Source organism: Euleptes europaea, chromosome 19 (genome assembly GCF_029931775.1).
Source record: "Euleptes europaea isolate rEulEur1 chromosome 19, rEulEur1.hap1, whole genome shotgun sequence".
Classification (NCBI taxonomy): domain Eukaryota; kingdom Metazoa; phylum Chordata; class Lepidosauria; order Squamata; family Sphaerodactylidae; genus Euleptes; species Euleptes europaea.
In genome coordinates, this window is record NC_079330.1 from 33,921,368 (window position 1) to 33,947,935 (window position 26,568).

The 26,568-nt window shown below is 43.4% G+C and overlaps 1 protein-coding gene across 1 annotated transcript in view; it reads right to left on the reverse strand.

The window, feature by feature from the left end:
• Positions 1–26,568, reverse strand: part of HEATR6 (HEAT repeat containing 6) — a 58,396-nt gene that overhangs the window by 19,033 nt on the left and 12,795 nt on the right. The window contains exons 8-16 of the mRNA XM_056865040.1: positions 22,632–22,733; positions 18,960–19,097; positions 17,397–17,671; positions 15,143–15,320; positions 14,779–14,985; positions 14,021–14,120; positions 5,523–5,869; positions 3,116–3,238; positions 1,091–1,177 (exon numbers count right to left, since the gene is read on the reverse strand). Coding sequence (XP_056721018.1) covers positions 1,091–1,177; positions 3,116–3,238; positions 5,523–5,869; positions 14,021–14,120; positions 14,779–14,985; positions 15,143–15,320; positions 17,397–17,671; positions 18,960–19,097; positions 22,632–22,733 — 1,557 coding nt within the window. The remainder of the gene's footprint in view (positions 1–1,090; positions 1,178–3,115; positions 3,239–5,522; positions 5,870–14,020; positions 14,121–14,778; positions 14,986–15,142; positions 15,321–17,396; positions 17,672–18,959; positions 19,098–22,631; positions 22,734–26,568) is intronic.

Below are 26,568 nucleotides of genomic sequence, written 5' to 3' on the forward strand. Positions count from 1 at the left end.
ACGTAGACTAAGACAAGAAATCAAGAGCAAAGGCGGGGGCAAGGGGTTCCCGTAGACTTGGCCAGCAAGGCGGGAGGCAGCGTGGTCAGGCTGCGCAAAACCCAAACCAACAGAGTAACGGCAAAGGTGCCAGGAAAGACCTAAGGTAACATAATGGGCTGGGAGCACCCCAGATATACTGTTTTTCTGGGGGCAGGGAGAGGGGGTTTACCCCTCCTAGGTTCCCAGGTGGCAAAAGGTGACAAAAGGATTAATCTGTGGCTACCGGGGTGGTGTGGTGAGAATTTGGAAATCTATTGGAAATTCCAATGGCTTTAGCAATCCGGGAGGAACCGGGAGATCTCTGCTGAAGTGATTAACGTTCTGGAATAATGGGTGCGTTCTCTGCAAACATCCGGGGATCGCTGCTGCATAACTGGAGGAAAGACTTGTCGTTGATATCAGGATCACTGCTGATTGCCCATTAAGCTGCTGATGTTGCAATGGGAAAGGGGGGTGCTGGCACTGACTACGTGACAGTCTGCTTTTCACGAAATGGCTGCTGCTGGAACACAGTTTGCACAGGAACATGAAGTCTCTCAGGTTCGCTGGAGGTTGCCCTTGCATCTGCTTCCTAGTGGCTGGCTGCACGGAGCTCGCAAGAGCGGCCGTGTCTGTTTCAACAGGGCGCACAGTTTAGGCTGCCCGTATGCTTTCAAGACTCCCTGTGAGGCAGGTGAGGCTGAGAGAACGTGACTAGCCCAAGGTCGCCCAGCTGGCTTCGTGTGTAGGAGTGGGGAAACAAATCCAGTTTACCAGATTAGCCTCTGCTGCTCATGTGGAGGAGTGGGGAATCAAACCCGGTTCTCCAGATCAGAGTCCACTTTTAACCACTACACCACGCTGGCTCTGGGAAGGTCGAGAGCTCTGAGGCAAGCAAGCTCCTTCCTATGAAAGGAGTGGAACAGGAACGATCGTCTTTCTATAGTTAACATGCAAACACCAGCCTCCTCCAGCAAAGTGCTGAACAGGCATTTTTAAAGAACAGGATTACGTTCAGGCAGGATTCCAACAGAAAGAGCTGGTAAAATGAGACTGACTGCATACATACCAGGTCAACCGGCAACCGCTGATCCAGAGCAACAGATGAATCTGGCTTGTGCTGCTCTATTATCCCCATGCCAAGCTCATCCAGGAGCTGCCAAAAACAAGAAAAATGAAGTAGCACCTGAATGTGACCAACCCTCCCACAAGTATTTTTCAGTGGTGCATAACCAATAGCAAAGACCCATGAGACACAAACCAAACTTCTCATTTGGTATTAGGCTACTGTAGAACATTGTGGCCCAGCTAGACAGAAGCGTGCAAAAGCTTTCAAATTAAGGATTTGTTTAAAAAGTCAATTCCCTGATCAACTGGTCCTTGGGGGTGATGTGTTCTTCTGTTATGCCTGCCCTCAGAATAAAGTCCTGGGTGCCTGACAGCAGCGCCTCGCCCCAAGGTGGCTAAGACCAGTGGAAGAACTTCAGGGTTTTAGGAGTGGAAGAGTCTCAGAAAGCCTGCGTTATGGCTTTAAGCCTTTAGAAGTAGGGAGGAACCACTCATCCGGATCTTTTTTTCTCCCTGGAGAAAGGGAAGAATCTTGCTCCTCTCTGCCTTGGAAGACTTAAAAGGGTACAGAAGGCAGTGTGGGGGTAAAGGGTTGGAAATATCTCCTAACTGGAGTGAAGAGGGGACAGACCTCCCATAACAAAGCCCTAATAGTTAATGTCTCCTTCTCTCCCCCAGAAATGATACTGCTGGGAAGCAACAGCTCAGTGCTGGAAGCAAAGACTGTCATGCAAGTTATCACCCCTATCACAGAAGAGCCAGAACAGCTGCTATATCAAACCATCAGCTCCACAAGATTTTTTTTTTTAAAGATGGTCAGCTGACCATGCATACTGCCGTTACGGGACTCATCCAAAGCACCATGCAGTAGATTAGGCAGCCCACCTGTGGAAGAGACAGCCCTCTTGAAACCCTCCAGGTGCCTACTTAGGCAGCAAGTTCAAATGTTTCTGTTCTAACATCCTTTTAACTAAGTTGTATTTCATTTTTACTGTTAGTGATCTCGTCCTGCATCCCCCACTGCTTTATGACCGGCTCCTTATATCACAACTGGTTTCATTGACTGATGTTTTAATTGCATAAACTGGGAGTGGTTTTATTTCTGCTAAATTAGTTTTAATGAATTGTTTTCATTGTTTGTATTATGCTTTTAAGGTATATTTTTCTTATGTTTTTCCTTCTCACCCCAGCTCAAGTAGATTTGAGAGGCAGAATATACACCCCCTAAAAAAAAGTTGGATGATTTTGTTGGAAAAAAAATGAGAGTCATGGTGATTTTGCAGGGCGGGGGAGGGAGACTAACATTTGGTTTTATAAAAAGATTCTGCATGCAACGGCCTAAAGATGAAGCGCAAAAGAAGGAGCTATAGAACCATTATGAAAGCACAAAACTGAATGTAAAGCCAACCTCTCAGGATGCCGAGGAAAACTGCACCCAATGCTGGATCTCCTGCTGCCCCTTCTGTGTCCACCTGGCTGTGCGTCCCTGATGGCCCTGGGGAGTTGGAGGGCCCAGGAACCTCAAGGCCTGCCAGGGTTTCCACCTCCATGGGATCAACCACCACAGAAACGCATCCTCGGAGGAGGACTCATCAGCCCAGCCCTGACGCACTGCACGGCTGTGATGCCCTCACTGCGAGGCCAGCATCTCCTTTCAGTGTAGCTCTGCTCAGAGACTCCTCCCTACAGCAGCTGGATCAAACTTCTGCTTTTATACCATCTTCTTCTCTCCCATAATCCCTCTCTCATGAGTCAATTATGCACACCGTGCTCCTTTTCCATTAGCCCACCCATCTCCTTGCCTGGATGATGCAGTCTCTGTTACTGAACGGGGACTGCAGATGACTCACTTATGTTCACAGTCGTGTGAACCTTACCTTGACAAAAAAACTTGCTCTAAAGACAACCTATTCCCAGAAGCAAACACCCCTCCTGCAAGAGGATCAGGCTTCCCTCTGAATTTGAACACAGATGACAGATCTCAAGGCGGGGTGGGGGGAAGAGACCTCATCGCTACAGCTCTTACTTTTGCCCCGTGCAGCTGGACAGACGGATCTGTTTCCTCCATGCATCTGCAAGCAACTTCACCAAGCTCTAGCAAATAACTCTGAGAAACTGAGAAATAGCCTTTGACAAGGAGAGCTAAGACCTAATTAAGAAATTGGAAAGGAACAGAGAAGGAATATGAATGAATGGCTGCAGTCAAAGACCAGAACAAAAATAAATACAGTACTAGAAATGTTTACATAAAAGACTGTTAAATAGCAAATATAATTAAATTAATACCCAACTATGACAGACGGTAGCAGCTGCACAAAAGCTGGCCATTGAGAGGAAATATGGAATCAGGACTGTAAACAGCCACTTGCCTGGTTGTATACTTCGGAGTGGTAGCTGTCAGTCTGTCGGAGCACAAGAGCAAAAGGGACTCTTGTGGTCCCTACATTCATTGTAGCAGAAGCTTTTATGGCCCTGAAGCCTCCAATGCATCATGATCTCCCCCACAATCCCACAAGTCATGCAACCAAACGTTCTCCCTTATCTCTGTAATGACAAACAACCTCTACTACAGCAATGGGCTTGAAGCCAAGTAGCTCACTTGAGTCCAAGAGAACGAGAATAGGGCTATCTTGAGAAATGAGACATCACACTGAGGTCAACCATCTAGCCACACTTCACGCAGTGACCATTTATTTTGCCCAGGGAATGGATCCAGGCAGCGTGTTTCACTGGCTCCCCCTCCAGTCGAGCTGTCTTTACCTTCTTTTCCATAGCCGTCACTCAGAGCTTTGCCTTAATCTACACCTCAAAGTATTCATTAGCAATTCTGCCAGTGCTTATGATACAGTCTCAGTTTCAGGGTAAATCACTTCCTAAGATTGCTAAGAGTCCAAGCTCTGCTCACGGCCTGAGTTCGATCCCGACAGAAGTTGGTTTCAGGCAGCTGGCTCAAGGTTGACTGTATTGAATATTGATGTTGTATAAATACCCTTCTGCACTTTTCTTTTTTCTTTCCTTTTTTGATAGTATTGTATTTTCTTTTCTTTTCTTTTTTCCTTTTGTACATTGTATGGTTTGGTAAAAATTCAATAAAAATTATATATATATAAAAAAAGGTTGACTCAGCTTTTCATCCTTCCGAGGTTGGTAAAATGACTACCAGCTTGCTGGGGGTAAAGTGTAGATGACTGGGGAAGGCACTGGCAAACCACCCAGTAAACAAAGTCTGCCTAGTAAATGTCGGGATGTGACATAACCCCATGGGTCAGGAATGACCTGGTGCTTGCACAGGGGACTACCTTTACCTTTTTAAAAAGAGATTGCTTGTCAGTGGGTAATAGGCAGGATTGGTAACAGCTTGGAGAAAAGGTGTCCTACCATTTTAATACAGGCTTCATGCGTGGAAATAAGCAGGTGGAGCTTTTTATGGCATGGAAGTAAACAACATCACCTGTTACTAACATCCTATTGAGCCTCTATTAAAGGGACAGGACATTTTTCCTCTAGGCTATTGGAACCTTATCACAGGTCTGTGTCTGCTCTAGTTTACCTATGTGGCCTTGATGGGGTGGGGGTCTTAGTGCCACAATACCTTTTACACACATGCAAGACATTGCAGAAGCTCAGCCAGGGTCACAGATGTTTCCCACCCTAGCCTTCCTCCAAGTAGCATATTCAGAGCAGAGTACACAGGATGTATTGCCCTTTGTTCTCACCAACAATCAGGCCTGGAGAAAAATGCCCTCCCCCCTTCAACAGAAGCTTTTCATGGCACAGAGGTAAGCTGCATCACCTGGTAAACAACATCTCATTGACCTTCTATTAAAGGGACAGGACTTTTTTTCTCCAGTCAATTGGCAACTCTAGTAACAAGTGCGAGGGGTTTATGAGATTCTGTAAACCAGTTTCTTTAAAAGAAAATAATGAAGAAAAATCAGAGTATTTGAACACATTATTACCTGTTTTATCCACACAAGGAAGTGGATTGATTCAAAAGTTAACTTCTCTGCCCCCATTGCAAAGCCAGATCTCCACACTCTGACCAATTCTCAACTGTTAACTGTAACATTTCCTGGTCTGTCCAGTCCAGCCTTGAACAGAAAAAGCTAAGTTTTTTTTAACAAACTCCCCAAGCTTCAACATTCCTCAACTGTCCTCACATAATGAACCACTCCGGCTTCTCCTGCTCTCCAAAATTCTAAAGGGGGCCCTTCCTAAGTGGGTGGAGGGGGGTACACCCATTCAGCCAATCCTATGCCAGTTCATTTCCAACCAACAGACCTTGCATTACAGTTTCAACTAAGAGAACTTAGTATTCCTTCTTAAACATATATACTAAAACCACCTAACATAAAACGATGTGATCAAGTCGCTGCGCCCCAATCATGTTATCAAAAACCAGGCAGCCACCAAGACCCAGCTACATGACATACCTGCAACGACTCCAGCCGAACAGGAGAGGGCTCATATCCACTGGCATTTGATATCCCACCGGCATCGCTGTCCGAGTAGCTGTCATCCCTGGGCAGCACGATGAGAGAGATGCAGAGCCGGATGAGCCAGCAGGGCTCTGCAGGTGCGTTCTCCATGCTAAGGGGTGGCTCCCCTGGGGTTTTCCTCTGCCATTCACATGCTCCAGAAGAGTGGGGTGTAGCAGATCCGCTATCGCTGAGCCCAGAAGAGGTGGGCTGGTGCAGAAGCAGTTGTACCTCCGGCAAAGGAGCTTGAGCTGAAACAATGGCTCCCAGCAGTGTGAGGCTCGACACTCGAACATTAACATCTGGAAGGAAGAATAAAGCGCTCTCAATGCAGCCACAGACAGCCTGCTCGAGAGAAGGCCCTGTTTAAGGAAAACCTCCATGGCGATACATGAAGAAATGTGCTGAAGGCAGTGAAGCTGCTGGCACAGGGTGGCTGTGGGAAGGGGGAAGGCAGAAGGGCTCTAGAAAGACCCTGGCTGAGCTGCTGCAATTCTTGAGAGGGAAACCAGAAGAACTGTGGGTGAGACAGGTAAGAAGCAACAAGGTGCAAAGCAGGATTGCAAGACGGCATGGTCAAGAGAAACAAGAAGAAAAGGAGGCCCAAGTGGAAGGAGAACTTGGAGAAAGGCTGGAAGCTGCCTGATACAGCCCACAGGTTCACCTTGCTCATCACAGTTTAGTCTGACTACTCATGGTTTTTCCAGGGCCTCCGGCAGAGAAAGGTCTTCCCCAAAACTTGCTATGCAAGATCCTTTAATGGGAGGGGAGGGGCCAGGGGTGGAACCAGAGACCTACTGCATGCAAAGCATGCTCTCGGACTTCAGACGGCCCCATCGCCAGGAGCGCGGGACTCGCGCTCCAGCTGAACGCTGCCTGGGGGCAAAAAATCCACCCCCAAAAACATTGGCGAGTGGCACCCCTCGGAGGAAGAGGGGATGCTTACACGGGAGCCGGTGGCTGCCCCGTCATCCGAGCGATAGCCGCCGGGACAGCTGGAGAGACGCAGTGGAGAACTGATTTTTTTTTTAAAAAAGCAAATTTTAAAGATTTTTTTAAAAAAATCAAAACTGGGGTGTTTGGCAGAGTTGCTATTAAAGAGGACTATTTTGAACTAGCTATAGTTTCATTAAGCCGTTTTCAGTTACTTTTGGCTTTTTGCCAGGGGACTGATGCAGTTTAAAAACTACTTTCAGCATTGGAAGACTCCTATAAAAAAAGAAAAGGAGTAAGAAAACAACTACATTGACATGAAATACAACAATTGATATGTCATAGTGAATGTGTTTTCTCCAAACTGAATTGATTCATCTGATCTAATTTTTTTTTTAAGCTGATGAACTAAAACAAGCAATCTGCCCCCCCCCTTTCCCTTTTTCTGGATTATAAACTGGACTCTACTTAGCCTCCAAGATCAATGGGAGAAAAGGAGAAGCATGTCAGAGAATTTCTCAAAGAATCAAAGTTACAGGTACAGCTCCCCCCATGAAGAGCTTCTGTATCAGCACCAACGTCAATATTGTCAACTTCGCCTTTAACAACCACATCACTAACGGCAAAGATGGCTCCTAAAGCCAGACCTGAAGTGACGCTGAATTCTGTCTTTGAACTGTTAACCAAGACTCATCAAGATGTCAGAAATGAAGCAGGAACTGAGTCAAAATACAGCTACTACTTCTTAGAATTCAGTTGCAATAGCTGCTTTACAAGACACAATTACATCCCTGACTGTTAGGCAAGACAAGGTGGAAGCCAAACTTTCTAAAACTACACAGGAGACTAAAGAGATCAAGAAAAAGGTGGACACCTTGGAGATGTCATTAGAGGCCTCGCGGGAGAGAGACAAGAAGCAAGAAGACCAAATGGCAATGCTTGAACTTAAGATCAAGGAATCTTCCCTTCACATACGTGGGCTGAAGGAAATAATTGAAGGAAGAGATTTGCGGGGGTATTTGAAAGGTCTTTTGGCAGAATTTCTACAGGAACAGGAAGAGGTTATTGAAGGGATGATTGTGACGGCTTACAGGATTAACTCGGCATATGCAACAAAAAACAAAGTTCCAAGGGACTGCTTACTTCAACTTTTTTCGAGGAGTCATCGTGATCTTATTCTTAACAGCCATTACAAGTTATCACTCCAAGTTGAAGATGAACCTCTGAGATTAATGAAGGAAATTCCTGCAAGGTTGCTGAGAAAAAGGAAGGATTTTATGGAGATTGTGGAACGTTTAAGACTAAATGGAATACAATTCAGATGGGAATTTCCGCAAGGCATCTCTTTTACCTTTAAGGCCAAAAGATTTAAGATCACAGATACCAACAAGGCTGAACAGTTCTTGCGAAGACATGATGCAGAGCTCTTTAAACCAGCGAAACCGACCAAACAACCCTCTGCTAAAGAAGCTACGGAAGAAGAAAAGGCGTCTGAAGCAACTGGTGGAGGCCTACCAATAGACTCAGCAGACTCAGATGACAAGGAAGGCTGAATGGAGACAAATTAAAAATGAAGGGAACTATGGGGGAGGGAGGGGGGTAGGCCATGGGGTATGGATGATATTTTTGGCTTTACGAAGAGATAATGGATCTAACTGAATTTTAATATGTTACAGGTTTTTTCTTGGAACATTAATGGGCTGAATTCTCCTAACAAAAGGAAGAAAATATTTCACCATTTGCAAAAGTCTAAAGCTAATATTATTTGTCTACAGGAAACGCATATTGTTCCGAAGGATATAGTTAGACTGGAACATCCAACGTTGGGTAAACTTTTCACGTCATGTAATGAGAAAAAAAACAACTAATGGAATAGCTATGTGTTTACCCTTATCATTAGAACCGAAAACTGTTTATCAAGACAAGGAAGGAAGAATGTTGTTGGTGGAAATAACTAGTGGGCTTCAGAAGATATTATTGGTTGGAATATATGCGCCTAATACTAATAAAAATATTTTTTATGATAATTTAGCAATAATATTAGCTGATTATGCAACAGAAAAAATGGTATGGATGGGGGACTTTAATGGGGTAATGGTACCTAAGTTAGATAGGTCTGGAAAAAAGAAAAAAGCCAAAAGTGAAGGTAAATTACCCGGAACTTTTAACGCTCTTACAGATCAATGGGATATGTTTGATGTCTGGAGACTGGGGAATGGTAACAAGAAGGGATACACTTATTTTTCTGCAAGACATCTTACAAATTCCAGGATATGCTATGGCTTTTGAAAGGGTTGGTAAACAGATCAGAGAATCCAGAGATTCTGCCTAAGGTGTTGTCAGATCATAATGCGGTAACAGTAAAAATTAAAATAGGGGATAGAAAACATAAACCTTGGATAGTAAATGATTTTTTATTAAAAAATAGCAAAATAGTGGAAAAATTGAAGGTGGACATACAGAATTATTTTAATGAAAATATAGGAAAGGATACTCGGGAAGATATTGTTTGGGATGCTAGTAAGGCAGTGATTAGAGGAGTATTAATTCAACAAAACACAAGATGGTTTCAGGAAAGGGAGGCAAAGAAAAGAAATATTTTGGATGAAATAAGACAAGGAGAACAACAACTTAGAAAACTTCAGGATAAAGCATCTAAACAGGAACAGCTTGATAAGATTAGGAAGTGGCAGCATCACTATGAATTTTTAATATCGGATGACAATGAACAGAAAATTATTTTTAATAAACAAAGATTTTTTGAACATGCCAACAAGCCAGGTAAAATGTTAGCATGGCAACTCAAACATAAAGAGAAAAAAGTACCAATATCTCAAATTAAAAGGAAGGGTAAGATAACGAGAGATAAGGGGGAGATAATAGACACATTTGTGGAATATTATACAAATTTGTATAGAAGGAATTTAGAGTCAGCGTTAGATATGGATACATACCTTACCCAATCACACTGGGGGGGAAATAACTCAAGAAAATAAAGAATTACTGGATTCTCCAATAACTAGGGAAGAACTAAAAGAGGTAATAGATAAAAGCAAATTAAATAAATCACCTGGGCCTGATGGATTTACCGCATTTTATTATAAAGTATTTAAAGACCAGCTAAGCCCTTATTTATTAGATGTGATGAACTCTTGTTTGTTACATGGGTCTATTCCTCACACTTGGAAACAAGCAAATATAGTATTAATACCTAAGGTGAATTCCGATATATCGGAAGTTAAAAACTATAGACCGATTTCATTACTAAATAATGACTATAAATTATTTGTTGCAATTTTAGCAACTAGATTGAAAAGAGTATTAAATCAAATAATACATGAAGATCAAGCAGGTTTTCTACCAGGAAGATTGATTAGTCAGAATGTAAGAGCGGTAATAGACCTTTTAGAATATGCGGAACAAGATTCAACTCCGTTGGCTATGGTATTTCTGGATGCAGAAAAAGCGTTTGATAACGTGAATTGGCAGTTCATGATTAAGATATTGGAATTTATGGATTTTGGGGAGAACTTTAAAACTGCCATAAAAAGTGTATATACTCAGCAAACTGCTAATTTGCTGATAAATGGAATGGTATCACCACAGATTGAAATTCAAAAGGGAACGAGACAAGGATGTCCTCTTTCCCCTTTGTTGTTTATTTTGGTATTAGAACTGTTATTAAAAATTTTTAGACAAACTGATGAAGTAATTGGTCTACGAATAGGGAGAAATCACTATAAAGTTAAAGTATATGATGATGATCTTGTGTGTTTTTTGACAGATCCGGTTGAACAAATTGATAGATGGAATAAAATTATGGAGGTTTATGGACAGCTTTCAGGTTTTAAAATTAATAAAAATAAAACTAAGATATTGGTTAAAATATTACTCTTTCACAACAACAAATATTGATTAAAAAGACAGGGTTTAGTATTGAACATAAAATTAAATATTTAGGTATATGGATATCACCTAATAATCTTAATTTGTTCCAAAACAATTACGTAAATCAATGGCAACAGATAGTAAAAGATTTAAAAAGTTGGGGGAAAATACCATCATTATTGTGGGGACGAATTTCAGTAATTAAAATGATGCTATTATCTAAGATGCTTTTTTTGTTTCAAAATCTACCAATATTGAAAGGTGCACAGATATTTAAAAATTGGAAGAAAGATATTCTAAATTTTCTCTGGGGTAAAGAAAGACATAGGATAGCATATAATAATTTAGTGGAATTGAAAGAAACAGGAGGGTTGGGATTACCAGACTTGAGAATGTATTATCAGGCAGCTTGTTTCACCTGTTTAAAAAATTGGATTCTATTAGAGAATTCGAAATTAATGGAATTAGATGGATTTAATTTACGATTTGGGAGGCACACATACCTATGGTATAAAAAGGAGAAAGTAAATAAAGAATTCAATTCCCATATTATTAGGTTCAGTTTATTACAAAAATGGAAGAAATATAAAGGATTTTTGGAAAGTAAAACTCCCGGTTGGATTAATCCCATAGAAGCTTTTATGAAAAGGGGCGTGCATTTAAATCTGGATAGTAATATATATAGAGAAATGATAGAATATAATGATGGGATCTGGATGTTGAAAACTAAAGAGCTTCAAATTAAATATTGGTTTATGTATTATAAATTAAAGGATATATTTAATAAGGATAATAGGATAGGGTTTAACCAGACTAAATCCAAATTTGAAATTATATTAACTAAGGGGAATAAAGGATTGATAGGAAGGATTTATAAATTATTGATAGAAATGAATTTAGAACAGGAAAGGGTTAAACCAGTGATGGTGAAATGGATGAGGGAATTAGGTTATAATATAGATTTGGAAGTATGGGAAAATTTGTGGAAGAAGGAATTTAAATTTACCATTACTAATGAAATAAGAGAAAATTTATATAAAATGTTTTACAGATGGTATATAACCCCAGTATTACTAAGTAAAATGAAAAAAGAGGATGAGGGGTTGTGTTGGAAGTACGGAATGGATATAGGTACATTTATGCACGTTTGGTGGTTTTGTAAAAAAATTAAGAGATTTTGGAGATTAGTTTTAAAGGAAACTAACCATTTGATTAATTCAAAAATAAAAAAAGACCCCGCCTTTTTTTTATTGGGTATTCCTAGAAAGAATTTAGATAAAGGTGATAGAGTCATATGCCAATATAGCTTTGCTGCAGCCAGAATTATAATTGCTAAGAACTGGAAGCAAATAAATAAACCTTCAATTAAAGACTGGAGAGAAAAGTTATGGATGTATTGTAAGGCTTTCCAGTCTCCCTGGGCAACTTCCATAAAATCACTCACTCAGACGACCATCAGAAGCAGGTAAGTTTATTGAAAGGCATCAGGAATATCTAGGTCCCTACACGGTCCAAGTTGCAAGTGCTTACATTTACAAAAAAGTGAGATTATAAACAGTTCTACCACACAGGTGTCAGTACATGTTTTGGGAATGGGGTGATAACATTACCAAGCCAGACTACTGGGCAAACATCAAAGACATCCAGAAGCTCGTTAATACAACTCTGCAAAGCCAAGGTCAGGGAAGGGAGGGGGCACTGTGAGAGGAGTGAAAGGAGTGAAAGCGATGCACTCCAGCAGAGGCCTATGCAGGGGAATATTCTAGCCAAGCCTGAACCAAAGTCCCAGCAAGGGCCTGACCTGCCTCTTGTACGGGCAGACCAGGACAAGAACCAGAGCAGTTCCTCACATGTATATGCGGATGGCCAAACTTACAGACTCTTTACATGGTAAAGATATGGATGAATTTAAAAAAACATAGTCCAAGGCCGCTGCATATTGGGATAAATTGGCAAAAATTGATCTTACAGGCATAGTTAATGAATTATAGATTAATGTGTTTTTAATAAAGGAATATAATAACAGGTTTTTAAAGACTGTCATAACACCGCTCCGGAAGTCCAAGGGTGGAGGGCACAATGGTGGGTGGTGGAGGTTTGGGCACTATATATTTTATAAAGGATATCATAGAATGCATTTGTTATAGATGTAATAGTGCCCTTTGTGTGATTTTGTATTTTTTTTGTATTGTATTATGATTTTATTTTTGTTTTGTTTTTGTTTTATTATAAAAAAGCAATAAAAAAATTTAAAAAACAAAAACAAAGCATGCTCTCGACCACCTAATCAAGGCCAAATTTGCAACTCTGCATAACTGGCCATTCAGGTAGAAAGTTCATACAATGCATTGAAATGACAAGCCCAACGAGTGGCTACAGATCATGTGAATATGCACACACATAAACAAACTAACCTTTACTAACTTTAATTAAAAGGATGTTCAACTGTCTCCGTTTATTAAAGTTCTTTCCTATGAAAGGGACTATTTTGTGTATTTTCAAGAAAATGATGAATTAAGCCCTCTGAGAACAGAGGATTTTGCAGACAGAGGAGCCGGTACATCATGGGACTTCTGCATACTGGGGTCACATGCACTCCACACACTAGATCAGGGGTGTCAAACATAAGGCCTGCAGGCCGGATCTGGCCCACAAGCCAGCTGAGGCAGCCACCACCCTCCACTCTCAATCTGGGCTGGAGAGAAGAAGAGTTGGTTTTTATGTGCCGACTTTCTCTACCTTTTAAGGAGAATCAAACCAACTTACAATCTCCTTCCCTTCCTCTCCCCACACCTTGTGAAGTAGGTGAACTGTTCGGGGAGAACTGTGACCGGCCCAAGGTCACCCAGCTGGCTTCATGTGTAGGAGCGGGGAAACCAACCTGGGTCACTAGATTAGAGTCCACCACTCTTAACCACTACACCACGCTGGCATGGACTGATCCGACCAAGTGACATTTATGTCATATCCGGCCCTTGTAACAATTCAGTTTGACACCCCAGCACCAGATGGTGCAATTCAAACTGACAAAGAGTAGTCTCCAACTTTGCACCCATAAAGACTACCACATTTTTGGGCCACTCTCAGCCTTATACAGGGCTTTCCTGCTCCAGATTAGCACTGGCATTTTTGTGTTGAAAGGGAATCACTCCCTTTTTCCCTCCCTTGCAGGCGCCTCAGACAAAAATCTGCCTTACAACCGTTCCTTGTAATCTAATGAACTTTGCCACACCTCCTTGTCTAACATTTTAAGAAAGCTACAAAACTAGACTTCGGGCTTTGCCAACAAGCCCTGCAACATCTATTCTCTCTGCCCTCCATACATACACATACACACAGTTTAAAAAAATTAAACATCCCATTTGGTAAAGAGTGCCGGGGATCACGTATATGTGCATTTAAAGAACCTGTTTCCCAGATGTATGTACAGGGGTATATGACACCCACTTGCAACAGCATGACTGTGGGAAACATTAGTGTTTTCCTCAGCAATTGCCATGTTTTGGGCTGCCTGGGGGACCCTTCTGAAATGGCTATTTGAAAGATATAAAGTTTCCTAAACTGAAGCACATAAAAGAATGTTAGTAGCAAAATTGTTGTGTACACACACAGAATTCAAACTTTGTGCATACCTTTATGTCTAATATACGGCTTTATCTGGTTCCATACTCTGGTCAGCAGCCCAGGCTTTAAGCGGTTGTATGGCGCATTTGATATAAGATTGGCCAGGCACTGTCAACATGCAAGAAACATAAGAACAAAGATATATTTTTCTTTCAATTTCAAGGTTTTATCTCCTATTGTCTTGGGAGGTCCAGGCTAGAATGGACCATGCCAAGACTAATTTTCTGACCCTGCAGAGTCTGAAGCTGAACATCTAAATTTTGGGGAATGAGCGGTTATCTATCGAAGGACTCTCCCAGGCAAAGGTAATGTCTACTTACTTCTTTATCATTTTCAGTAGGTTTGCCTTGCATCTAAATAAAGCGTTTTACCAACTCCACTGATCTTGCAAGGAATTTGCACCTCTGCAGGCCAGCTGAGAGAGGCAGCAGTTCCCCTGTGAACACCTCAAGGGTATGCAGGGCTGCTGCTGGGCCAGCTTCATCATGGGATTTTGCCATTCACCTATGTAGAAGAATCAGTTCACACAAACAGGGTGCCCTCCACAAAACCAGGGGCCTTCATCCTCCAGAAGCACCCACATAAAGGTCTGCTGCACACACAAATTAACTCCGGGTTTGCATTTTTTAAAGAAAGGTGAGCTTGTAGCGCACACAGTTGTCCAGTCCCTCCCAGATCCCAGCTCATTCTTTTGTCCAATAATACTCAATGGGATCACTTGTAGGCACGCTAGTAATCAGTGCATTTCTCCAGCCAAACAATTTACCTTGATTATCTGGGTGAGGGTCTGGGAAGAGGATTCAGCCACCAGGGCCAACAGCAGGCAGCGATGAAGCTCTCGGATGCTGGACGCAACGGTGACCGAGAAGGGAGTGAAAGCCCTCCTGTGGTCATTGGCATCTTCAGCAATGGAAAGAAACTGCTTGGAGCCTTCCAAGATCGCTGAAAGTACTTGAAGAGCGCAGGTGCGAGTCTAGAACCGGAAGAGACATTCTGAATAAAGGTGGAAACATGACTAGTGGAGCACATCGTGGTGGGGGGTGGAGAGAAAGGGGCCAAGGAAATGAGAATTGTGAGGACCTAAAAGTGAAATAAAAAGTTTTCTCACTCCAGCCAGAAAATGCTCTTACCTTTGGAGAAGGGTCTTTTAAAGCAATAGTAATCAACGACAGTGATTGTGGGCTTCCTATGCCAGGTGTGTCAGGCACAAATGCGGGCCAATAGCCATAGAGGACTTTCTTCTCTAATGACTTCACGGCAGAAAGGAAGCAGCTTAAAGCCCCTTGGCGAACTGTCGCTTGGAAAGACCTGGCACCAAACACAAGAACAGAAGACACTATTAAACAGGAGCTCCAAACAGGAGCTGACTGATGTTGTAACCTTGATTACATGTATGGCTGCCTTGGGACAAGAGATTCAGTTTTGCGCAAAGAAAGACTAGGGGACTGCAAGGAGGGACTTAAAACAAAGAAAAGAGCCATGACCAAAGTGTCCTAGAATAAGAAACAAGGGTTAGGAATGGGAGCACAGCTCTACTGAACTGGACCAAAGCCCCATCCAGTTCAACATCCTTGTTTCCCAACATCGGCCACCAAGGTTCCTTTGGGAAGGCCACAAAAAGGGAACAAAGGCTACACCTCTGACAGACTGGTGGTAGTTCTTAGTTCTCAGGACCACGTTTTTCCCACCTCTGTGATTTTTCAGCTGGAGTTACTCAGAAACTGAACCTGAGACCTATTGCCTATACAGAATGTGAGCAGGCCCTCTCCTGAATATCTGTAAGTATGGAATTGAACAGGCGATGCTGCATCTGATTGGTTCAACTTGCCCAGCATTATATAAATAGTAACAGCTTTCTGAGTTCTCAAGGAGAAAAAAGTCACCTGAGTCCTTTAATATCAGGGCCTGAAAAACAGATAACCTGCAAGCAAAGCCAGGGTGGTGTAGTGGTTAAGAGCAGTGGTTTGGAGCAGTGGACTCTGATCTGGAGAACTGGGTTTGATTCCCCACTCCTCCACATGAGCGGCAGAGGCTAATCTGGTGAACTGGATTTGTTTCCCCACTCCTCCACATGAAGCCAGCTGGGTGACCTTGGGCAAGTCACTCTCAGCCCCACCTACCTCATAGCGTGTCTGTGGTGGGGAGGGGAAGGGAAGGTGATTGTAAGCCAGTTTGAGTCTCCCTTAAGTGGTAGAGAAAATCAGCATATAAAAACCAACCCTTCTTCTTCGTCTTCTATCCTCTGTCCCTCAGTCACAGTGCCATCTTGTAATACATTAAATGTATTTTTATTGACTAAGAAGCTGCCCCAGTTAATCAGGCACCAATAACATGATTTTCTTATATACTGCTTTTGTACTGTGGCAAATGGAAAGCATCACTTCACTCTGCTATCACCTGTTCTGCCCTGATGTCTCATTGTCGCCTGCAAAGGGCCCCAACCTCCTTTCTGCTGCTACCTGTCACAGCTTCCCCTTGAAACTGCACCTCTGAGTAGGCAGTATCAGCTTTACAAAAGCTTACAGTGAAGTCCCCGTTTAAAGGGCAAATCACTTCCTGGCAAGTGGGCAATAGACACAAGAGGTTTACAAGAGACTGTAAACCAGTTTATTGTGGGGGGGGGGAAACAAAATACTGTAAAGTATATCACTATCTGTTTCAGCAACGTGAGCAAACAGACTGAATCAGAAGTTCAAATATACCCTCTTAGCTAAGCTACTCAAACAGCTAGATCAACTGTAACAAATCCCAATGACCTGCCAAATTCCAAACTGTTAACTGACACCTTCTCCGTTAAATCTTGTAAAAGCAAAAGCCTCTCTCGCACTCACTTCCAAGACTTCAGTCAGTTTTTACTAACGCCCTCGGCTTCGTCACTCCTGCCAGCCTCAACCCTCAACTGTCCTCCTCTGACAGTCAACCACAGCCTCTTCTCTCCAAGATGCTAAAGGAGGGATTCTGTAACTGGGTGGAAGGTTATGCATTCCACCAATCATATGTCAGATCATTTCCAACCAACAGACTCCTGTATTACAATTCCAAATGAGAATTTAGCATTTGTCCCAAATAGATGTATTCAGAACCTAAAACGTCTATATAAAACGTCTAACACACGTCTAAAAATAAACAGTCATTTTCTCTATCACACATACTCAGAGGTATGGAGTACCTGTTACGAGGTGCAGAGGATAAGGAGAGTCAAGGCTAATGGGCATATCTATTAACACTGCAATCTCTATTGTTCTGGTGTACTCCTTGTGAAAACTTCAGTAAACGTTAAAGCTGCCCATGCATGGAATTAGTGACAGGTGCTAATCAATCAATAGACTCTAATGACATAAACCCAAGTGTTGGGCAGGCTGTTGCCTATTTGCAGTCACAAACCTTGTTTTGCTCTGTATTCCACATTCAGCATCAGAATACTCTGAGTCGCTGCTGCTGATTCTTTTCCAGCCTGGCACATGCAAAGGAAGATGATCCTTCATGGGCATTGTGCGTGCCTCATCCAGAGAGAGTCTCCAAACCTTCGGACCAGGATTCTGCTGTGCTTCTCCAGATAACGTGGGTTTCTCGCTTCCTCCACTGCCTTCTTCATCTTCTTTTTGCTCTTCCTCCTGCTTCCCCTTTTTCTGCTTCGACTTGGATTTTTTCCTTCTGCTCTGCTGGATAGAGTAAAAATGCACAACTGAAATCTCCTACAGAAAGAGGCCATGCTACACCAGAATTACACACTCAGGTCTGTCAGACTGCTTGAGAAAGGGGACTGAATAAAGTACTTTGCTTTTAAATGCTGGACAATTTAAAGCTGTGTTACCCCAACTTCCTCTACATTTCTGGATGCATTTTAAGGTGCTTTGTCTGATTTATAAAGCTCTAAGTAACTCCGGTTTTGCATACATAAAGGGAGCCTCTTGTTAATGATGCTAGCCATATAAAAGGTCTAATCATAATTCCATATATTTGATTTAGCCAGTTCCAAAGCACTTTCCTGAAGCACCCTGCACACATTTGCCCAATTACTCTGACCATTCTGTAAAGCCGATTGGCATTATTACCATCACTCTGAGGATGGGTACTGCTTGTTCCAGCAGAAAAGGGAGAGGGGGTGGCGGCCCCCTTTCTGACTTCATGCCGGGCTTTTGCAGGTGGTAAGTCTTGGAGCTTACAGGTGCCTATGAAGCTCACTGCTGCCTGAGGGTCGAGATTCCGTCTCCTCCCCTCTCAGTCCTCCATGCAGAGGAGATGCAGGTAGGTGGCACTCACAAATAATGACTAATTAAAAGCCAACCCAAGAGCTCATCCCCCTCAGCATCCCCAGATAACAAGAGTGAGAGAAAGTAGTTGGTCGGGGGTTACTCTGTGTACTCAGGGCTGACGCAGGGTTTGAACCAGAAATTTCTAGTTTATGCTATCAACTCCTACACAAATTCCTTTTACAAAAGAAGACTTGCCACCTGACAAAACAAAGTATTCTTGTAAAGAGATTTTTGACAGAGCTAAAGTTTTTAATTGATATAATTATAGAGCAGCTCATATTCAGAGCAGGGATCCTTCCCTTTCCCTCTCCTACAGACATCATTCCCTTCCTATGATCTTGTGGTGTAGTAGTTAAGAGTGTCAGACTAGGCTACTAAGGTTTGAATCCTTACTCTCCCATGGAAGTTCCCTGGGTGACCCTTGGGTCAATCATACACATTCAGCCCAATCTATGTCACAGAGTTGTTGTGAGAATAAAATGGAGATGAGGAAAATGATGTATGCTGCTTTGGGCTCCCACCGGGGAGAAAGGTGGGATATAAATGCAGTAAATAAACAACATGTGCTTCAAAAAAATGGAAGCAGGGTTCAGAAAGTGTACACAAGTATGCCCTGTTTGTTCCGGGTGAAGAATTTGAATAATCCATAATGTTGAGTATACGGAAACAGGAAGATAATACAGAAAATTACCATCGGCGGCTTCAAGTTGCATACGTCTGACTTCTCTTGTTTGACCGGTGATCTGCTGTCATACTGAGGAAGCAGTGTTGGGTACAAGATAGCTGGCATTTCTATGTTCACTCCAGGAAGCCCATAGAACATGCATTTCTAAATTAGCAACAAAAATTAATTTTGTTAGAATACAGAATGTGTGTGAGAGAGTGTGATTCAGTTGCTTCCTTCTATTGCAAAATGGCGCAGTCATCTTTTCCACACACAAACACACGCACACACTCCATCACCCCAAGCGGACCTCAGTGAAGACAGAAAAAGCAGAGAATGCAGGAACGTCGCTAGGAGTTACCCAAACAGGTCCAAAGGGGCCTGGGTAAGAGGTGTGTGATGAGGTGGTTAGTGTTGTATGAGGATCTGAGAGACCCGAGTTCAAATCCCCACTCTGCCATGAAAGCTGGCTGGGTAACCTTGGGCGAGTCACACACTTTTAGCCTATCCCATCTCACAAGGTTGTTGTAAGGATAAAATGGAGGCCATCTGGGGTCCCCATAGGGAGAATAGTTGGTTTGGAATGAAATCAAAATAAATAAAAATCATCATCATGTTGGCACATGATGGTGCTAGTAAGAATAATAGTAGTAGCAACAATACAGCACAGAATCACAGAAACTGGAAATGACTTGGGCTCATTTAGTCCATCCTGCAACAAGGGGGTTTTGGGGTCTGAAAATTATTCTCCTAGACTTAGAAAGGTGTTTTCAGGTCTTCTTGATTAAAAATTACACACATCAGGAAGTTATTGCAGGGCTGTATCTTTGTATTGCAGGGCTGTGCAACTTCACAGGAGCACAGAAAAAGTACTGATATGACTGCAGTTGTGTGGGCAATGCCAGCTTAAGTCTCAGATGGACATGAATGACACTGGATAAGATCGCCAGTGGTTAGGAGTGGTGTCTCAACACAGGTCCAATACTCTGTTACATGACTCTGGCACAGTAATTTCCTGCACCACCAAGAGACAATTACTTCTAAAACCAAACAAAGTTCAAAAACAAGCCTGGTCCAGGATGAAGGCAATACGTGGCCAGCTGCACAGGTCTGCTTTCAGACAACTTTTAAGCCGGTAGCAGCATGGGGTCAGGGGAGAACATGCCAAAGCTAAGCAAAGCCCACAACTCACCAGACCACTTGAACCTCTACTAGGTTACAATGTGAGGAGCTTATTGTACTGAAATATTACTGCCCCCATGAAGTTCGGCTGGTATTAATCCAAAGGATTCATGGAGGAGATGTCTACCAATGGCTATTATCCATGAGGCCTATAGAGAACATGCATGTTCAGAGGCAACACACTACTAAATAGCAGTTGCGAGGAACACTGAAGGGAAAGGGCTATTGCCCATGCCCAGTTAGTGGGCTTCCCACAAGCATCTGGCTGGACATTATGAGAAACAGGATGTTGAACTGGATGGAAGCTTCATCTGAGGTCTCTTGCATATACTACTGAGCTAGAGGTCAGTCTGGCTATACATGTTCATATCCACATATTACAGGCAGGAGAGGGCACAGATCATTGATGGCATCTCCAGTTGAAAAGATCTCATATAACATACCTGAGACATTAGAGAGCCTCCACCAATCAGATGCACCTCTGCTCTGACCCAGAAAGGCTGCTCTTTAAGGAGACTATGAGGCAGGGGATGTGGGAAAAGGCAGGCCCTATCAGGCAGAGGTTTTCTCACAAAGTTTATTATGTCACAGCCATAAAAATGTTTTAAATCATGGGTGTCAAACATAAGGCCCAAGGGCCAGATGAGGCCCCTTATCTGGCCCACGAACCAAGGCAGCCACCCCCTCCCTGGCCCAATCTGGTTGGCGAGTCTGCTGCGGGCTCACCAGTTGAAGCAGCCACGTTCCCCAGTCCCGAGGTGTCAATTATCAAAGACTGTTACATAAAATAAAATACTGTACGGGTGTTATTGTTTTAAGCATGTTCATATTTTAAGTAAAAAATGAAGTAAAAAAATATCATTAATTGGATTTGCCTGTGTCTTCTATAAAGTTTGTATCTCTGGTACCTGGCATTAAATTTTATGATATTAAGTACCCAAAGGTCAAGAAAAAAATTAACATCCAAGGCCAAAAGTTATACAATATAAATGTTACATCAATACAAAATATGTACCGTATATACTCGGGTATAAGCCGACCCGAGTATAAGCCGAGGTGCCTAATTTCACCCCAAAAATGGGGAAAAATTAGGCACCCGAGTATAAGCCGAGGGCGGGAAATGCAGCCCCTCCCCCCCGCAGGCTTACCTTACCGGGCTCCAGGTGAAGGCGCCAGGGAAGGCACGCGGGCAGATGGCGGTGGCAGCCCCCTCCCTGCGCGCAGGAGGCCCCGCAGGCCGCTCCTGGCCCGCAGGGAAGGCGCGCGGGCAGGCGGCGGCGGCCCCTTCCCTGTGCGCAGGAGGCCCCGCAGGCCGCTCCTGGCCCACAGGGAAGGCGCGCAGGCAGGTGGCAGTGGCGGCCCCCTCCCTGCGCGCAGGAGGCCCTGCAGGCCGCTCCTCGGCCTCCTCCTCCGGCTGGCCGCCGCCGCTCCTTTCCCGGCCGTGGCTCCTTTGGCCTCCTCCTCCGCACTGGCTGCACGGGCAGGCGGCGGTGGCGGCCCCCTCCCTGCGCGCAGGAGGCCCCGCAGGCCGCTCCTCGGCCTCCTCCTCCGCGCTGGCTGCCGCCACCACTCCTTCCCCGGCCGCGGCTCCTTCGGCCTCCTCCTCCGTGCCGGCCGCAGCTCTGGCAGGCGGCGTGGAGGTAGCCCCGTGAGCGGCGCGGCCTGCCCAGGCTGCGTGGCCGGGAGGGTGCGGCGAGGCCTGCCTGCGGTGGTGGTGGTTGCTGCTCTCGAGCAGCAAGAAGTCGGGCGGCGGGTCGCTGCTGCTGCCGCCGTGGGACATGCCGAGCGAGGAGAGAAGGGGAGGAGGAGGAGGAGGTAAGTTTCCAGCTGAAATCCACCCCTTAGTGGTGCCTCTCCCCTGGGGTGACTCGCGTATAAGGCGAGGGGGGATTTTTCAGCCCTTTTTTGGGGTTGAAAAACTCGGCTTATATGCGAGTATATACGGTATATATTTATTACAGGCTAAAATCAATATATAAGGCCCTGCAGTAGCCTACCAAACCAACATGCTCATGTAAGCCTACAATACAAACAGATATAAAATCACAAAATTAGACTTTGACCAAACGCGTCGGCCAAATAGCCTTCTTCAGTGGTCAAAACAATCACAATTCCAGACTAAAAATGTACATAACTTTCTAAAACTCTTTATGATTGTAGGCACGCTGTGTTTGCAGGATAACAATTAATATATATAGAAAACTGCAAGACTTCCTCATCTGTTTTAGGCTTCCATATAAATGGGAAACTAATCCCTGTGTGTATTTCCTTCTTAAATGAGATGTTATATTTCAGCCATAAATAATTTTGTCAACATCTCATAGTCATAAAGTAGTCTCAAAGTCTGGAGTAATTATTAAGAATTAAGGTATTTTATGGTACCTGATTAAGTGTCATTTATGTCATATCCGGGCCTCATAACAAATGAGTTTGACACCCCTGTTTTAAATAATAACAACAGCTTTTACGGTCCTCTCCGAGGAAGCTAAGGATTTCCAGTTTAAAGACAGGAGTCACCTTTAACACAGCAAGCAGGGAGCCAAGTGGATCGGGTTGCAGCAGCTTCATCTCCCCACCGTTTAAGAGTGACTGGACACCTTTCAATGCGTTCTGTAACAACTGGAGGTGGGGGGAACAAATTAGCTCTAAGGTCACAGCATTATAGCATGCAATCTAATTAGCATTAAGCACTGAGGCAATTAGAATCCCTAAGCAAAGATCTCCTCTGATAAACAGAAGCGGTAGGATTTCTACATCAGCTCACCCATCAGGGATCACAAGATTAGCAAGCTGTTTTAGCACAAGCACCACCTTTAGCTCATGTACGGAGTATTTCACATGAAAGCTCTGGAGTTCTCTCCCCAGGGAGATTCGTCTGCTCCTTTCTGTTGCCATCTTCTGCCAGCAGTGAAGACTTTGGTCACTTATGCATGGTAGGTTTAGTTTCCTTCATTCCCTGTTTCAGCCAGGATCAAGTTTTTGGAAATGCATGTTACCTTGTTCCTTTTCGGCTCAACCCCATTTCAACCTTAAACGAATTCGGCTTTTCCCATTCCTCTTCTTGCCAGAGTCAAACGGTCTTTCCTAGCTGAAACCAGATCCAAAGAGAATGCATACACTTGCCTCGCATTGAGCTTTCCCTACCCCCTTTCCAAACCCCTCTTCTGTTCTGTTTGCTGATAGCCATACAGGGGAAGCAGCGAACATTGGTATCTCTCACAGCCAATCATGAAGAGGCAGGGATTCAATTGCTTCCTGGGAGCTCTTTCTGAGAGAAAGGCTTTTTAAAAATAAGGCTTGGATTTCGCCCCCCCTTCTTTCTAATGGTTCCATTTTTTATTTTTTGTTCTTAAAATGCGTTTTTATGCGGCAGTTGGGTCTGGGGGGAAGGAAATGTTCTCTCACGAGGTGAGCCAATCACAGACCAGCAATTAAAGGGGTGGGACTTGATTTGAACTTGGGAGACTGCTTTCCTGTATTCATGCCCCCGATTTGCACAGTTTATTCCCTGATCATTCAAGCCAATGCATAGTTTTCCTCAACCCAGGTTGCTTTGATTCTGGCTGAAACGGGGAATAAAGAAGGGTAAAGTGAGCATGCATAATCGGCCCTGGTTTCATTTGGCATTCTCTCAATGATCCTGCCTTCCTAGCCAATGTGGGGTGGAAAGTTTATGCCTGGACCAATTAAAGCGTTTAACGCTAAAGTAATTCCCCAAATTCTATATGGTGTTGAGGTTCTGAATGATGTGGTAGATGACTCTATTGACCAACCATTAGTAAAATTTCTTCGTAGAATATCTGGCGTGCCAAAATGTTTCTGGGGTAGTGCTTAGGGCGCAGCTAAATCAGAAATCTCTAAAAGCCTTAGCGTGGCAAAGATCTTTTTTGTTATGCCGAAAGATGGTTCAGGTTAATGAGGGGCTGCTAAGCTTTAGAAAGGACTTGTCAATGTCTTCCTGGAAAAAGGTTATTGTAAATAGGATGTAGTTGTTGGGCTTTAACCCAAATAATACACATGAAATGAAATTAATCAAGTCAGTTATGACATCCTTGGATTCTAGAATTATGTGGGAGAGAGCACAGTGTGTATGCTCTGCAGCCGCTCTTGTCTTAAACCCCTTTACTTCTAATCCATGATATCTTCTGTATCTAATGGTGCCTCAATATAGAAGGACGTTCATACTGACTAGGTTAAACACCTTTCCGTCAGTGGTCGCTGAGAGCCATTATGCAGTATTTCTTATACGTAAGTGTGGGGATGGTCAAAGTGAGACTTTGGAACATATTCCTTTATTTTGTTGCTTTTGGAAGGATTAGAGGAAGACATTTTTAGGGCAGCTTATATTTTATGAATCATATCTTTCTTTGCAGAGACTAATTCAGATGTTATTATTTGATAATGATAAAAGGATCCCGTTATTAGTTGCAAAAATTTTGTCAGCAGCAATTAAATATAAAAGGGGGTAGTAAAGGGTTGTTTCAGTGTGATGCTGCTTGTGGCTAGTTGGCCGTTAAAGCAATATCATTTAAGTAAGTAAGTAAGCTTTGTATGTATTTTAACTGTTTTTGGGAGGAGGACTGATTTTAATGGTTTTAAAATGTGATTTTATTATGTATGTTTTAAATTGTTAGCTGCCTTGGTGGTCCTTGTATGGGCAGAAAGGCAGGATACAAGTTTTGTAAATAAATAAAATAAATTTTAAAAAGTTCTCTCCTGGCAAGACACTGACCAAGAATATACAACTCTAAAGAAAGAGTAGCCAACTAATCAAGAACTCTCAGGGGAACTGAATGGAAAGTAGTTCAACAAACCAGGGTTAGGCCCTCAGCAACAAGTCTTTGACTCTTCTTCTACTTGCAGCCTCTCCCTTCTCACAATGCTATGACCCTTACAGGCTGACATGTGTTTTTGCTTACATGAAGTAGTCGTCGTCTATTGCTCATTAACAAAGTCATAAGCATATACATATAACACATAGATGCCTAAAATGTATAAAATACATGAAGTGTATAAAGCTTATAATAAAGTTATACATGTTCAACAAACTCTCTTAGGCCAAATGCCAGTGTCATTTACTTGGATCGTTTTAAAATCATTACCTGGGTTAAATATTTAACGACCTGATGGATTTTCTCAATATCCACCTCTAAATCTGATAGGAGAAAGGGAATGATCCAGGGTTCAGAGGGAAGATTGTACTTTGTTAAGATAGGTTTCCACTTACATTAAGTGTAAACAGCTGTCTGGGAGATTGACATCCACCCCAGGCACCATTCACCTGCTCTGCTATCTCTTGGGTACTATCGTACAGTTAGCAGTTGAGAGCAGGGAAGATCAGCTGCAGGAAATGCAAGAGGAAAAAGCCCAGCCAGATATCCCACTTTCACTGTACACTCAATCTTTGTCCATCTTAGTTATTTCTGACCAACTACAGAAGACAGAGAAAATCCAGTGATGAATACCTGCTTTGAGGAAGGAATACTTCTGCCTCTGTTAAGGAGGCTACATCCAGCAATTGCAGGTTAAAAATTATGGGTTCTCCTAGACAAGGGTAATTACTAGCCTATCTTGGCAAAGGGATCCATCAAGGTCCAGCGGCTCTTGTAAGAAACAGATTACTTAGATGGGTAACAGTCTGGCAGTAGGCTTAGCGCAGGGATTGAGGGCCAAACCAGACCTTATGGCATATACCAACACCGTTTTAAGGTGAACTCACCCATTTAAAAATGCTGCAAGGCCTTGATCCTGATTGAGGCTGCAGCATAGCAGGACCAGGTTGTCTTCTTCCTGTACCTTTTCAAGCCCCAAAATGGGCAGTTTTGCTATGATCCTGCCATTTTGAATGGGGCCATTTAAAAATACCATGAGGGCCCAACCCTGATGGCATTTTTAAATGGCCAAGTTCAGCATCCATGGGTTGGACCTCTGGACACTTGTCATGTCTAGTTCGGCCCCGAGGCAGCCCTGGTTGGTCTAGTGGTAGTGATTAAGAGCAGGGAGCCAGCATGGTGCAGTGATTAAGAGCAGTGGTTTGGAGTGGTGGAGTCTGATCTGGAGAACCGGGTTTGATTCCCCACTCCTCCACATGAGTGGCGGAGGCTAATCTGGTGATCTGGATTTGTTTCCCCACTCCTACACACGAAGCCTTGAGCAAGTCACATTCTCTCAGCTTCACCTACCTCACACAGTTTCTTCTGCAGGGAGGGGAAGGGAAGGTGATTGTAAGCCAGTTTGAGTCTCCCTTAAGTGGTAGAGAAAGTCGGCATATAAAAACCAACTCTTCTTCTTCTAGTGGACAGGTAGCCTGTGCACAGGCACAAGGCAGGGGAAGTCAGGTTTTTATTGTTATCTGGGACCTGGTTTTCTTGTCCAGCTATTTCTAAGATGATCTGCTTTATAGATTGATTTGCAGCTGCTCTTCAGTTTTGAATATATTTCCGGTTGCCGTTGG